This window comes from Citrus sinensis, chromosome 4 (assembly GCF_022201045.2).
Source record: "Citrus sinensis cultivar Valencia sweet orange chromosome 4, DVS_A1.0, whole genome shotgun sequence".
NCBI lineage: Eukaryota > Viridiplantae > Streptophyta > Magnoliopsida > Sapindales > Rutaceae > Citrus > Citrus sinensis.
The window spans coordinates 28,632,552-28,648,016 of record NC_068559.1 but is presented as its reverse complement, the minus strand read 5'-3'; the positions used below and the strand labels follow the sequence as shown (position 1 = coordinate 28,648,016).

The following is a 15,465-nucleotide window of genomic DNA, read 5'->3' as shown; positions in this document are numbered from 1 at the left end:
TTAAACTTTATTATTTTAGTTATTATTAATTATTGTTAATATTATTTTTATTAATATTATCATTATTAACATTTATTATTATTATTATTTTAGTTATTATTAATTACTGTTAATAATAATATTATTATTATTATTTTTATTATTTTTATAATAATATTTATACATGTATCTAGATAATGAAAATTACATTATTATTATTATTATTAAATTTTATTAACTTTATTATTTTAGTTATTATTAATTATTGTTACTATTATTTTTAATAATAATAATAATAATAATAATAATAATAATAGTAATAATAATAATAATAACAACAACAACAACAACAATAATGATAATATTGTTAATAACGATAAATTAATTATTTTTATTAATTATTATTTTTATCATTATTTTTATTGTTAATAATGATAATATTAATAAAAATAATAATAACAATAATTAATAATAACTAAAATAATAAAGTTAATAAATTTTAATAATAATAATAATAATTATTATTATTATTAATGACATTTAAAATAATAAATTATTTGTGATTTGAATAAGGGTAATTTAGGAAATATGAAAAAATTAAAAGGATAGAAAAGTAAATATATGTTTCATTCCCATTGCTACATTTTCATTCCCAAACCCCCATGGGAATGAGATTCTCATTCCTTATTCCCAAATTATGTAGGACCCATAAATTTTATTTTCATTCCCAAATTATATTTTGCCAAGTAAACATAGGTTTCATTCCTATTCCTTCGTTCACATTCTCCAAACCCACAAGTAAACACACCATAAATATAGATGTTATACTTATTTTTCTGAATGACAAATTTTTACAATTATTAAAATATTATTTATTACTTTATCCTACCATCAATAGACGAATAATATCACTTCATATTATAAGGGTTGGTATACTACTACATTGGAATTACAGCACTACCCTTACATGCACCTTACTTGAGAACAAAAAGCGTGTGCTTGAAGTCTAATCTATTCTGAAAAATGACATGCACTACTAATAAACCCTACCCAGACAAATTTTGGACTATTTTGTCCATAATTTGAATTTTAAGTATTTCAACTTTTATTTATTTTGTGTGTGTGTGGTTGATATGGATTTACTCTCTATCATTTCTCAAGTAATTTTAAATAATAATTTTATTTTGAGAGAAAATTTTAAATAATAATTTGATTTCGAAAATGCGACATTTGTTGATATGAGAAAGTGAGAAAGAGATTTTGTGTCTCGAATATGAACCACACACCTCATAAACAATTAATATAGGTTGGTTTCGAATTTAGACAACCAGAAAGACCTCATTGGATCTGGATACATTAATGGCGTCCTCTTCTACAATGCCCCAAAATGAAAGTTAAAAACAAAGACGCTTCTGACGAGATCCTGCGGCCGACACATCCCTAAGCTTTTTAATCAAATGTTAAGGAACACCTTAGACAATTTCAATGACTGTCATTAACGGAATCAATTTGTGACCCATTTTCCCTCTGTTCTAATTCTTGATATTGTCAAATCAAGACATTTCACAATAAAAACAAATTACACACTCTAAACAAACTTGCTTTTTCCCATGAAGGGTGAAAAAAAATTGGTCATAATGTAAGGCTTTTTAGATCAACTGCTAACAGTTAATGAAAGGTTAGATCAAAATCCTGTGCCGTATCCCCTAATTCAAACTGTTCATGTCCTTTTCGGGTCAATTACCCTTGCAGCTTCTCACAATTCTTTGGAAAGGAACCTCGGTTTCTCACGCTCTGATTTTTAAGACCACTTTTTACATCTTGGATGTCGCATATTTAGCGACCATCCATGTTTACAATCACATGTGAATTTAATTGGCCTGGGCAACTGAAATTTTCCAACTTGCTCACATATGAAACTTACAACTCACAGACCTCGCATTTCACTTTCCGCTCTTCTTTTGTGAAACTTGGCCTTTAATGCAATGCAAGATTTTAAGACTTGCAAGGCATATTCTTTTTATGCCAAAGCCAGCGCTAAAGTGATTTAAATAATCCCATCCGGCATATTGCTAATGGAAGTGAAAACGCAACAGCTGGCTATAACAGGTGGTATATCAATGGGTCATGAAATTGAAAGCCAATCAATCGACTTCTGTTCTAACCTAAACCCACCCAACCCGACCTGATAGTTCCTTTTCCAGCTTTAATGTGCTCTTGATTTAATCTGTTATCCGATCTTAATTTTTATCAGAAAAAAGTTTAGTAATGGCTGTTTATGGTTTAATTGCAAAATCTTGTTCATTTGCCCTCCGATAAAGCAAAGCCGACGCTTCCACCCTGTACATAAGTACTATGAAGAGTAAGAAAAAGAGACATGTCAAATCCATCCAAATATAAACCATCAAAAGAGTAAAAAGAATGAAAATCATCGCACCAGCCAGGATGGACAACAAATCTTCCCGTGGACAGAGCCCAATTCACCTGTTCAAACAATTCAATATCATAAATTTAAAAATATAAAAATAAAAATTAACTTTCCCACAAAAAAATTTAAGACCTTATATTAAGAAGACATTTCTTATTCTATCATTACTTGCTCCATATGGCAAAGACAGTTAACATCGTTATGTTTGTCTGAAAACGCTCCATCATATGATAAATTGGTAAGAATTTCTTTCATCAGACAATCTGATTTAAAAGAAGTCCTAATGCAGTAGTGGTTAGGAAAGCAGAGAAAATACCACCAGAAGTACCTTATCAGTACCAAGGGAATTGGCAACTACATGAGTAACCTGATCGTCTATATGTTTTGTGCATACAGCACCGAACTGTTCAGCTGTCTGCCACAATGGATGTAGATGAGGATTGGCTTCACCAACTGGAAACACCCGACTAAATACTATACGACAACCAGCCAAAATCTTTCTTTGCTCAGCAGCTAAGATATTTCTAACATCCACATCATCTAAAGATTGATGGGAGAAAAATATTTTGTGTAATCTCTCAATAACCTACACAAAGGGGGGGAAAACAATGGATCATGAGCTTGGGGAAAACTATTTCTAGACTATTGAGACTAATGCAACTGCTGCCTCACCCCCAAAGATGATGCCAAAGTCCCATCTTCTGATCTCTCATCATGGTCAATCTCAAGAAGAGAAGGACCTAGAAGTCCAAACTGCCGCCTACTACAAGGAAAATAAGTGTACCTGCAACGTGCATAAATAGATGGATATGGGAATCCAAGAAGATTCAATGAACTGAACTGAAACAGAATGCAGATGGTTGGACTTAAAGAATACCTACCTTTCTACAACTATCAAGTTCAGTTTGTTATGTGGCCATACCCTAACAGAATCATCTATAATCACAACAGCTGATTCCATACCCAGAACTCCTTCCAGATCCTTACTCTTTGGAACCCTCTCATCACCGTCAAAGGGATCTCCATCATCACCCCTGGAGATAACTCGTCCAGCAAACAATACCCCTTTAGGATCAAGAACCTTTGCCATCTCTGTAGCATAAAGCTTGTTCCCCATTGTGTAAAGATGCATCTCAAATAGCTTACTAGCTCTCTCCAAAAAAGTCCAGATCCCTGGCCTCAATTTAGTCCACATTCCCATATGGGGAAAGCGGAACAAGTGTCTATGTGGTTTTTCGCGATCCTGCTCCTCTTTCTTTCTCAATATCTCATCATGCACCGGATCTACTTCATGAAACTGAACAGAAGTATAATCAAGAAATTGAATAAACATTCTCTTGCAAATATTAGCCACAAAACATTGGAAAAGAACACGAGAAGAACGTTTTCATACTACAGAAGCTTACCTTAGCTGAATTCAGAAGCGTGTGATCAAGATCCAAGACAAGGCAGAGCTTGCGTGCAGAAAACATTTTCTTCTGCTCTTCTAATCTTCTTGTCCTCTCTTTTTGAATAGCAGCCTTTTGCTGGTCATCATATCCTTCAAAAAGATGCTCAACATCTCCCCAAGCGCTCTGGGGATGAGCACCAACTGGACCTGCTTCAGGACCTGAACCAGTTCCAGTCTGCTTGTCATCATGATTTGTAACTACAGCTTTCATGTCTGCTCCTGATTTAATCTGTCCAGGTTGAATTGGAGAATTCTGAGAAACCATAGGTTCACTAGTTAATGGTTGGGAAACAGACATGAAGTCAGCAATATGTTTCAAATTCTTGGTGAATTGCTGGGTAATATCTGGTTGCAGAACTGATTGAGAAAGCACTGGCTTTGCTTCGGGTGCACCAAGTTGCTTTTGGAAATTCAAATTTTCTTTACTTCCCTGGGTACATGGAGCAGAAGGTCCATCTGTTTTGAACTCAGGTCCCAAGCTCCCACTCCTTTGAAGAGCATTTCCATGGAGAACTCGTCGAGGGTCACGGGGTTTCATGCGGACTTTTCCCAACTCATCCTAGCAGGAAAAGAATTTAATTCACATAAACAAAAAAATTACTAGAAGAAAACCAAAAAAAGCTTAAAAAACAGAGGGTGTTGCTCAAAGCAGGAAAAATAAAAAGGGAGTAATATTGCAGTATTCTTCAGACTATATCAAACATGAACTATAACTGCATTATCAAAATAATACATAGCCAGATGCTCACCATTGGTTTTGACAAAATCCCTGATGGTATCGAGCATGTAACACTTACAGGGGGAATTGAACTCGGAATGGGAGGGTGCATCGTGTTCATTGAAGAATCATTAGACTTCTGTTGGGCATCTGCTGCCAATTTCTGTTGTTGTCCCATCTTAAGTATATTTAGCAACATGGTTGGATTCACTGCAATATCTTTCAGTAAAGCAGGCAATGAAACTGTGGTACTGGGAGTTGTCGCTGGTGCTGGCTCATTTCCACTAACCACCACATTGGGTGTACCACTAGTAATTGGACTGGTAGCTCCATTATCCAATTTCCTAGAATTGGATTCAGCAGAGTCTACTAACAGATTTCTGTTCATAATCTGAGGTTCAAACATATCAGTGTCCTCCAACCAGCCACCACTCCCATATATATTTTTCTCATCTCTGACAACCCCTGAATTCTCGAATCCATTCCTTTGCCTTTTCAGTGCAGGGCCATCCAAAACAGGTTCCTCCACAGTTTTTTGCTTTCTTGAACTCATTACTCGGCCAACAGGTTCCACTTTTGGTGCATTATGCAAAATGGGTGCTGGCTGGTGGTTGAGATTCAAAGCATTAGAACTGGCAAACCGAAGCCTAGGGTCTCTACTTTTTATCGGTGCTTTCACTACTGGATTAGGTTTCACTACTGGATTATACCCAGAACTAGCAGGTGCAGAATTGTTAGCAGTAGTCAATGCTTGCACACTGGAAATATCCATTGGTTGGGAAATATCCATGGGTTGAGAAGAAACAGGTTGTTGTCCCAAAGTTGGCATATTTACAGGTTTTGGTTGATCAACGGCGGTAGCGCTGGAAATCTCCCCACCAGTGTCACCATCCCCATCACCAGACTCTTCAGAAGGGGTTGGACTTGGGAGTTCACTATTCATAAAAAAAGAATTACGACCAAATTTTTGTTGATAGGAAGAAAAAGCTCTGAGGGCATCAGTTTCATAATGAGGAGTTTTATGAACTTCGGCGTTATGAGACAACTTTGCTGCTGCTGCCCATGATTTAACCACACCATCTCCAACAACCAATGCTCTCTGCACAGGTACGGAAGGTGTTGTTTCCCGTGTGGGTGATGGAAGGCTGTCCACGTCATGGACCTTGTGAGGGTCAAGCAATGGAAGCAAAACTCCTCTACTTCTATAACCAGGTGGACCTGGTTTCGACGCTTCCAATGGCTTATTTTGCATCAAAGAATCAACAGGTAAAGGAACCTTCTCTTTAAAATTTAAATCATTAACAGCATTTTCAGTAACAATATTTGAATCCTTTCCATTCACCCCGTGCATGGCCAGCATGTCTTTCTCTTTATCATTGGCTCTGGTAACCAGAGAGGATAACATGGCTTCCATCTGTTAAGACAACATATTTAAGTTTTCATAAGCAGAAAACAATCTTCACCGTAAGCTAACAGCTGAAAAACATATAGAATTCTCTGAACTAGTGCAGTAAAAATCACACCTCTTTTATCTGGTTAGAGGAAAAAAGAGGAGGCTCATGGCTCTTTATAACAGAAAGTAACCTGTACCGAGAATGCAACAAAAGAGATAAACTAAACAATCTGATGGAAAATAAAGAACATCACAAGGAGAAAACAGTGAGCATAGTAAAATAAAAACCTTGACAAAATTTCTTTATTCTGCTCTTTCAAAACATGATTCATGGAGCAGAATACCTGCAAACAAACAAACAGTATTGCAAGTGAATCAATAATTTAAACCCATTACGCCAAAGTATAGCTTTCAAATTTTGGTGCCTTACAGAATGGACCGACTGAACTGCTGAAAATGCAAGTTGAATGAGAGCATCCTTTGTGGGAACATTATTTTCATTCACCAATTCCCGCAAGCTCTCCAAAGTGAACTCAAGTTTTGAACAAACTCCTTCAAATGATCTACAATACACCAAGAAAATAAACAAATAAAAAAAATCAATAGCAATTCTAACATCCTAAACTTTTCTCAAAAAGAGCAATCAACCGACTCCACTCACATATCCCCACGCAACACACTCTCCAATGCTTCCCGAATCGATTCCACATTAATCAATTTCATTTCTTCTTTCACTTGTTCACTAACTTTTTCATTGGACTCGGATTCCAAATCCAATTCAATCTCGCCTTCCTCCAACTCACCTTCCTCTTTCTCAATCTCATCGCCACTGTCATCAATCACAACTTTCTCCACTACCTTCTTATCATCTTTACCAGCAGCAGCACCGCTATTAACAGATGCCACGGATGATGCTGGTGATGATCGCTTGGACACGTCATCCTGTTCAGCCTCCATAACAAAAATCTCATTCAGAGGTTTATTCTGCACCGCTTGCGCCCAAGCAAGATTATGCAAACCCGGGCCGTATCCGCGACAAATGGCCGGATATTTATTATACAGATCTCGCATCGTCCAAACCCTAGCTGCTGCCTCACCACCACCAACTTTAATCGGTTTCGTTTCTTTAACAACCTTAACAACTTCTTCTTGTTTAATTTTAAAATCCTCTTCGCTGATCTCCTCAACCGACGCCGTATCAGAAATTTCACCTTCCTCTACATCCTTTCCCATCGTCTCGCAAACTCAGTTACAATTTGTTGTCTTTTTAAATAATTACTCAACAACTCCACCACCACAACAAACATATAAACAAAAATCAATACAAATTCAAACCAAAAAAATTGGCTTATAAGAGTTGAATCTTTTTTTTTTTCCTTTTGACTAAGATTTGTGATAGTTGACCAGAAGTTTTTAAGAAAAGAAATTTCAATTAAATCTCAATTTTTCTTAATTCTCAGATTCAGATCTGATGCATAGATCTGTTTGTGTAACAGTTAATTCACAAATTACAAGCAAAGATTATTCTCTCTCTCCAGAAAATAAATAAACGGACGGAAAAACAATAAACACAGCACCAACACAAACTCGTTAGAGGATGATTTGATGAGAGGCGAATGGGAAATTTCCTTTTTATAAGGGAGGGATGCATCTAGTACCATTTCGGTGGATTTTGAATCTTGGCCGTACACGTCAGCGATACGTGAACAGAAATAATTCATTTTATTTGGTTAGCGTACGTAACGCGTGATGTGGAAGTGTTGGTAGTGGTGGGACTTTGGGAGAGTAACGCTGAGTGATGAGCTGACGAGCCGTTGATTTGGGTTCGGATTCTCTGCTTCCCGAATCCGGGGCCGTACGATTTTTACGTTTTTGTCGGGCAAAGAAAGGAATAAAGTAAATTTAATTTTAATATTTGAAAAAGAAAAATAAATTCTAAAAATTATAAATTATGGAGGGTTTAAACTTTTTAATTCTCAAAAATTTCTTTTTTTATTATATTCTTACAAAAACAATAAATTCATAAAACCATGATATAAAGTTTACATTCCAATTAATATAGTATATAAGGTGGCAATATTATAAATTGTGTATTGATTCACAAGCATCATCAAATGTCATATTGGTTTTAGAATAAAAACTTTATACCACAATTTGGAATGTGTACTATCAACCATCTTGAATTTTTTTTTATTTCTTTTAGATATAATTTTTTTTATTTAAAATGTTGTAAATTGTTGAAGTTGTTATTAAAAAAAACCAAGAGAAAAAATGAAATGAAATGTAAACGAGAATTAAGATTTAGGAATATAAATATCTTCATCTATTAATTTATGCTCTTGTTTACTTTATCAAAAGCGCAATTTAATTTACAATACAATAAATATCTAACTCGTAAGAGATTTTGTGGCAGAGGTATGTGCAGTTGAGCATTTATTAATGTTCAATGACTTCCCTTTTGAATTAAGTTTAAAGGATTCTCTTGCATGTGGAGTCCAACAAGGGAGGAAATTAAATGATAAAATTGTCCATAGTTTGTAAGGTAATTCGTATATTTTATGTGTGCCAACACAAAACCAAACCAAGACAGCTGCAGAATCTTCGCCCCAAAATGGCTATCGCAAGAGCTTGGACAACAAGTTATGCTAATACTCAAAAGATCAATCAGGCAGACAGATTAATAATATAAAGTGCAATTAGGCACCCTCATGGTAGCCTCTCGAGGGAAAGTACCAAGCTTTTGGAAAATGATGTTCTCACACATTCGCGCACAAACGTTTGCACAAAACAGTACGTTTTGTGCACCTTTAAAAGGTTTTTCTCATGTGCACAGCAATCACTCACATTCGCGTATGCCTCCTTTCACTGCAACAAAAACCCAGCAGCTTCCTCATTCTCTAGACACCATTCTCCCTCGTTCTCGGCTCTGTACTCCCTCATTCTCGCTGGATCTGTTTTGCCACACTCTCTCGGCTCCGATCACCCCCATTCTCGGTGGCTCCATTTCCCTCACTGTCTCGGTTCCGATCTGCCTCAATCTCTCGATCTCAGTTTCATCTACTTGCACTGAAAATTACGTTTATGGTTGAAATTTTATTTTCTGTTATTTGCAACTTTGCATTAAATCGTGTATAGCTTTCGATTCACAAGGAAAAGTTTGAACTAATTTCAATGGACAGGGAACATCAACCAAACCATTTTCAGCTGCAAATAAACATATGCACGCCAAAATCACGGCTTCAATGCCACAGAAAGCTGAACATTTCCCCCTTCCCAATCAAACCATTTTCAGCTGCAAAACCATGTTGCAAATGCACTGCATAATCACTCACAAATCTCTAAGCCACATGAACAGACCAAGCAACTGGGTTTTCTCAGATTTCATTCAACTTGACAAAATCACGTTGAAACTTGAGCTGAGAGAGTGAGGACAACCGAGAACGAAGTTATTGCTGTGTGGAGAACGAAACTGCTGGGTTTTTGTTACAATGAAAGGAGTCTTTTATAATGAAAACCGAGCTGTTGCACAGTTGCAGTGAAAACCGAGCTGTTACAGTGAAGGGAGAACGAAACGTAACATGTGTGTGTCTTGTTTGGTGCGTGTGTCTTGTGGAATTACGAGGAGCCTTTTAAAGATTGCACAAAACGCACCGTTTTGTGCAAACCTTTGTGCGTATATTTGTGAGCATATCGCTACTGCCAAGCTCTTAGACTTCCCAAGTCTCCTCTTGTTAACTTAACAGCGACGATTTCTTGGACTTCAACATTCTCTTCTATAAATTGTGAATTTGTAACATGATTATTAGCTGCAATTATCAGCGCTAAATTAACACCGCATATGGCGTCCGCGCTAAACGGTAATAAGGATGAAATTACTTTCAGAACTCGTACGTAATGTAATCCAAATTAAAGCAACCGTGTGCAATTGATGAATCCCCTCATTTTGAAACAAAAACGTTTTAAGTTAATGCATGCGTATTAACGATCCAATCCTAAAACCAAAACAGGAGTCATATTTTAGACCAATGAATGAGTCTCAACAATCAAACAAATGAAAATCAAAATGGGCTAACTGCTCAGCTAGATTTCAGCTCAGTTGTTGAAAACCTCTACCCTCTTGCCAACTGAGGCTCTCACTAAGCTGCCTTCTTTTCGACAAGCTTCTCTATTAAATCAGCTGCCTCTTGGACCGTTGTGATGTTCTGGGAGTTTTCCTCTTCTACACCAATCCCAAATTCTTCTTCTAAGCTCATCACTATTTCCACCTGCATTTTATAGAATTAGCTTAGCAGCTCTATCATCATATTACGATTATATTGTCAAATCAAATTTAACCAAATACTGAGCAGTAAAGTGAGACGCACTGTATCAAGTGAATCAGCACCAAGGGCAGAGAATTTTGATTCTGAGGTGAGCTCAGTCTCAGCAGGCAATGCAAGTTGCCTCCTCACTATCTCACAGACTTTCTGCACAGTTTCGGGCTTGGCCTGCCAGAAATGTACACAAGCATTGTTCAAGAGAAACATAAATGTATCTTCATTGTGTTACTATATTCAATTAATCAAGAATGGGAGACATTGGAGACAGTGCAGGTAAAAGGAGAGAAATTGTGTACAGAGCAGGAGACACAGAAGCGATTCGTTTTCAAAGAAGGAAAGCTGTTCTTTCTCCAACCACCTATAGCCATCTTCAGATTGGATGTCCTTTCAGCTATCTGCACAAAAGCATTATAGCAATTTAGTATCCAGGAAAAAGGAAAAAAAGATCATTAAATTTGTAGTAAGTTGTCTATACAGTGATACACAGACTTATTTCTCATATAACTAATGAACTCCACCACTAGACTGGCAGGTTACACTTAGCAATTCAATTTGGAAACGCACTGATAAATTTTTTTTTTTTTCATCCTTCAGATATCATGTACATTTTCATCATTTATAATCACTTTGTCCTCAACTACAAAATCAAACTGTCTTCAAGTTTCTACATTTCATTTTGGTTCCTCCGAAGATGAAACATTAGATGGTCGGAGTCAATGTCTGCTTGCTATACACAATGATTTCAATGCATAAAACATGCCCTATATGGAAGACTTTGAAGTATGAATCTTGCAATGCACATAATTAAAGCATAAGAGGGCAGGCCTTCAATTCCGTAGATTCTTGAGTTAACGACTAAAATGAGTTCTAATATTTATATCCCTGCATACAGTTTTAATTATACAATTCGATTCAGGTTCTTAATATATATAAGTACTTTCATCTGATATAGTATTTGACTCCGCGTCTCTTCGCTAACGGTATAGCCGGTCATCGATCAATCACTATTTTTTTATATGAACTGCAGAGTACTGTAATTTGATACCCCACATGTCAAATTGTGGACAAAATTATGTCATTATAGCATAAGTTGAAACCTTATCATCCAGAACCTAAGATTACCTCTTAATTTTCCAATTTTCTCAACTCCTTCAGAAATCAGAATTAATGCTCCACATATAATGTAACCTCAGATACAGCTAAAACATTTTCTAAATACAGGTGGCTCAAAATCCGAACAGTCGTGATGAACAACATCAATAATCCAACTTTAGTAAATGAAATCAGAGAGAGAACCCACTAGCAAGAGAAGTATATGTAATTTCTCTAGTAATAATATCCTAGCCAACAAACAATACCCACAAAGCGAAAGTACAAATATTACATGCAAAGTAAATGAGCTAATTACCACATTATTGCTGAATGAGGGCTCAAGTGAAGGAGCAAATATAACAGAAGTAATAGCCGAGAAAGTTGCCATTGGAAGAGAAGAAGAGATAATGGATAACAGAGAAAGTGTAAATTGCAAGTAGTTTGTGAACCAGAAAACACAAGTAGCTGTCTGTCTAGGTGTTCATATGCAGCAAACTCGCTTGCTTTATCCACTTGCTGTCGTAGGTCCTCTTAACTATTTGAATTGTTGGCTTTGGAATCTTGTTGTAAGCAGAGCAGAACAAATGAAAATCTTGACGAGTGAGAGGCTGCCACACATTCACTGTGAATCATGGTCAAGTTTATCTGGCTTACATGTAAAGTACACTGCGTTAGGTTTCAACTGAAATTTAGCCCATTTTATGTATTGGCCCCCTCAAACTTATAACTTTTATAATGTAGCTTCTTTAATTCGCTATTCTCGATTACAGCCCCATTGAGCCAAAATCCAATTATATATCAGCTATGTAATTTCAATGGTTAGAATTAATTTGTAAACGTGATTACCATAAGATATTGCATATTGCATATTGCATATAACCTTCAAGTACATTGAGATCATTTTAATAATATAAAAAACTTAATAACATTTCTTTAGGGGGAAAAAAAAATTGGTACAGCATAATAAATAATTGTGGCCGGGTATTATTAAACCATAAAATTTAGTTTCATATTTTAAATTTAAATTTAAGTCTTCCACTCATTTCTTCTCTTCTTATTTATACTAGTTTTCAAGAATCTAATGATATGTAAATTTCGAGAATCTAATAACATAAGACATCTCTAGAATTATATGATTAAGATTTGAATTCACAATTTTTTTTACTATACTAGCTAATAAATTCAATAAATCTTTTTTTTTTTTTTGGTTAACCTACTAACCACCAGATCGCAATGATAATGTTAGTAATTTTCGCAGTCAAAATACTTTATTTCTTCGCTCGCACATGGGACATGTGGTCGAACGGCTGAAATTGCAAATAAATGAAAAGAAAATTCGGTAGACTATAATACACAAAACTGAGAATAATAATAATAATAATAATTAAAAGCAAAATTGCCAGTTAGGTTTATTTTACTACTACTTTGGTGTTGACAGAAGCTAATGATATTTTAAATTTAGAAAATAATCACTAAAAAAAAAGAGGTTACTCATTGTTAAAAAGCGAGTTTCTTATAACTAAAGTTGGTTGGTGTGTATAGTTCGGCACTCTGACTCCTTAAGACATGTCAGGGGTTCAAGCTCCGCTCTCGTATGGAGTCACTACTTTTACCAGCACTTTACCCTTTACGGGCCGATCCGGTGCTAGTAGGGATTAGTCTGGATTGTGGTACGGGCTTAAAAGTACCTCCCATAGTTGGAGCCCACTCAGGACCACATCATGGTAGAGAGAGAGAGAAAAAAAAGAAAGAAAAAAGCGAGTTTCCTATAGCTAATTGGAAGGTAAGTGGTTTTTCTGCGTATTTCTATATTTTTTTAGTTTGCCATGCATGACCTCATTGGCTAGGTGTAGAGAGAGAATGTAATTTTATTCATTTCCTAGTAAGTAGGGTTAAAAAGGGAAAAGGAAAACCATACAATACTATAAATAGATAAATAAATTAACAGCAGCAAAGCACACAACCTAACATACTATCTTCATTAAGAATTAATTTAACTATAAAGCCAAGCAAACTGAAGCACGTACGTGAAAAAAGATAAAAAAATATAAAAAGCATGCATTCACCAACAATGGTTTCATCAGCTGCTTTATTCAACATCAACATCACCCTTTCAACAATAATAAAAATGTCGTCTGTTTTCCTCCTTCCTCGTGCATTATCGGTCTCGGAACCCAGATGTCCAATTGAAGCAATATACAGTTCGGAGATTCAATCTCCGATACCGGTAACCAAATTCGCGACCATCCTGTTTTATATTATGCTGCCCGTCTTCCCTACGGTCAAACTTACTTCCACGACAAGCCAACCGGTCGCTGGTCCGATGGCCTTCTTATGATCAATTACATTGATTGGTGCTTGTAACTAATTTGCATAAGAGAATAAAGGCCACCACCCTAGCTAGCTTTCATTGTAATTGTCTCATTCATTTTATTAAAATGTATATATTCTAAATATTTCTTGTGTGAACATTTAATTTGCAGCTATGGATCTTAAACTTCCGCTTCTAAATCCTTATCTGGACAAAAACGCTTCGTTTAATAACGGCGCCAACTTTGCTGTAGCTGCAAGTACAGCACTGGATGATTGGTTCTTCGCGGCAAGGAATATTCCAATGAAATGGGCCAAGAACAATGCTCCTCTAAAAGTTCAGCTAAATTGGTTCAAAACTTATCTCAATTCATCAGTTTGCCAGTCAAACACAGGTCGTTTTTCGTTTATTGTTTCTGACATCGTAAGCACTTAGCAGTTATGTTTTGCAACAATATTAATCAAATTAACTCATTAATGTACATTCCACTTCTTTGATAGACTGTGCCAGAAAGCTTAGAAGGTCTATTGTCATACTGGAGACCGGTGGCAATGACTACAGTTACGCTTTGTTCCAAGGAAAATCTATCCAAGAAGTTCAAACTTATATCCCAGACGTTGTCGGAGCCATTGTTAACGCTGTTCGAGTACGTGCATTTTCGGTTCGGATTATGGAATATCAGATCAGGATTTTCTTCTCACATGTTTTTTTTTTTTTTTTTTTGATGCGAAAAGGAAGTGATTCGTCTCGGTGCAATTCGAGTAGTTGTCACAGGAACTTTACCAGAAGGATGCTCTCCAATTGTTTTGACAGCTTTTCCAAACAGTGATCCAAAAGCTTATGATGACAAAGGGTGTCTGAGAGATTTAAATGAGTTTCAGATGTCTCATAACAATAACCTTAAAGGAGCTCTAGCTAAGCTCCGGCCGAAATTTCCTCATGCTGACATAATATATGCAGATTACTATGCCGCCTTCCTATCAGTTCTTCGCCGTGCTGAATCTTTAGGCGAGCCTTCTCCCTTCAACGCAAAATTCAAACTAGAATTTTCGTCAAATATATATCCGTCGATCTCTTGACAGTTTATATCAAACTCTTTGCGCAGGATTTGAGCCAAGATCGACTCTTAAAGCTTGCTGCGGAACAGGAGGGTTATACAACTTTGACAAGAACTTGACCAAGGTTTGTGGAGCACCAGGCGTGCCTGTTTGTCCTAATCCAGAACAACACATAAGCTGGGATGGCACTCATCTGACACAGAATGGTAACCGCCATATGTCGGAGTTCCTAATTAATGATATTCTATCGAGAATTCGATGTACACAGTAGAAATTGATCATTTTAAGTTATAAACAAGTTCTAAAGATTCTATGAAAGGAAAGCGTTATTGAGTTTATTGATAGAAGAAACTAGATTTATGAATAATAATAAATTTTTATTGAAAGTCTGAATAAATAAAATTAGGATTTTGAGTCTCGTGTATAACAAACATAAATATTACAAATTTACCAAAATACGCAAATCGGAAATATAATATGATAATTAAATTCTCCTAATCAAAATAAAAAAGGAAAATAAACAGCACTCAAATTCGAGTTTTAGAAAAAAAAAGATAAAAAACCTAAAAGAATCAAGAAAAATAGGAAAAATCTTAAAACTAGAAAAACAACTAGAAAAGAAACGGAATTTTCGGCTTGACTACAGGGCAAAATAGCTTAAGCATTCTGGGTTTTGTTCATCTCGTCGCAAGGATTGAAACGGTATATTATACACCG

At 35.9% G+C, this 15,465-nt stretch overlaps 3 protein-coding genes across 4 annotated transcripts; 1 reads left to right on the top strand and 2 right to left on the bottom strand.

The window, feature by feature from the left end:
• Positions 1-1,156: 1,156 nt before the first annotated feature.
• On the bottom strand, positions 1,157-7,582 carry LOC102628448 (RNA polymerase II C-terminal domain phosphatase-like 3). The gene is made up of 11 exons (XM_006482947.3): positions 6,630-7,582; positions 6,399-6,531; positions 6,257-6,312; positions 6,099-6,159; positions 4,607-5,989; positions 3,814-4,416; positions 3,289-3,704; positions 3,080-3,191; positions 2,736-2,993; positions 2,417-2,463; positions 1,157-2,319 (listed from the first exon to the last, which is right to left on the bottom strand). Exons 1-11 carry the CDS (start codon positions 7,199-7,201, stop codon positions 2,256-2,258), a joined length of 3,705 nt encoding a protein of 1,234 aa, XP_006483010.1. The 5' UTR covers positions 7,202-7,582; the 3' UTR covers positions 1,157-2,255.
• A 2,283-nt stretch (positions 7,583-9,865) lies between these two features.
• Positions 9,866-11,933, bottom strand: LOC102628749 (acyl carrier protein 1, chloroplastic). Of its 2 annotated transcripts, none has more exons than XM_025100576.2 (4): positions 11,696-11,933; positions 10,584-10,682; positions 10,353-10,455; positions 9,866-10,233 (listed from the first exon to the last, which is right to left on the bottom strand). In XM_025100576.2, the coding sequence occupies exons 1-4, from the start codon at positions 11,765-11,767 to the stop codon at positions 10,142-10,144; spliced, it is 366 nt and encodes a 121-aa protein (XP_024956344.1). In that variant the 5' UTR covers positions 11,768-11,933; the 3' UTR covers positions 9,866-10,141. The 2 variants fall into 2 exon arrangements, with proteins under 2 accessions (XP_024956344.1, XP_006483012.1); XM_006482949.4 differs by having other exon boundaries at positions 10,333-10,455; positions 11,696-11,921.
• A 1,574-nt stretch (positions 11,934-13,507) lies between these two features.
• Positions 13,508-15,019, top strand: LOC102613095 (GDSL esterase/lipase At5g03980-like). Its single transcript, XM_025101567.2, is given in 6 exon segments — positions 13,508-13,577; positions 13,580-13,690; positions 13,863-14,084; positions 14,191-14,336; positions 14,425-14,683; positions 14,796-15,019. Coding segments are annotated over 6 exon segments (1,032 nt in total).
• Positions 15,020-15,465: the final 446 nt, after the last annotated feature.

Bases quoted from the DNA above. Each gene is read 5' to 3' on its own strand.
- LOC102628749 (XM_006482949.4), bottom strand. From the start codon at position 11,767: ATGGCAACTTTCTCGGCTATTACTTCTGTTATATTTGCTCCTTCACTT. The intron at 10,456-10,583 runs GTACACAATTTC...CATTTCTGGCAG, and splicing joins GCTTCTGTGTCTCCTGCTCT to GCCAAGCCCGAAACTGTGCA. The intron at 10,234-10,332 runs GTGCGTCTCACT...TATAAAATGCAG, and splicing joins GTGCTGATTCACTTGATACA to GTGGAAATAGTGATGAGCTT.
- LOC102628448 (XM_006482947.3), bottom strand. From the start codon at position 7,201: ATGGGAAAGGATGTAGAGGAAGGTGAAATTTCTGATACGGCGTCGGTT. The intron at 6,532-6,629 runs GTGAGTGGAGTC...GGTGTATTGTAG, and splicing joins AGTGTGTTGCGTGGGGATAT to ATCATTTGAAGGAGTTTGTT. The intron at 2,464-2,735 runs GTACTTCTGGTG...TTGTTTGAACAG, and splicing joins ATTCCCTTGGTACTGATAAG to GTGAATTGGGCTCTGTCCAC.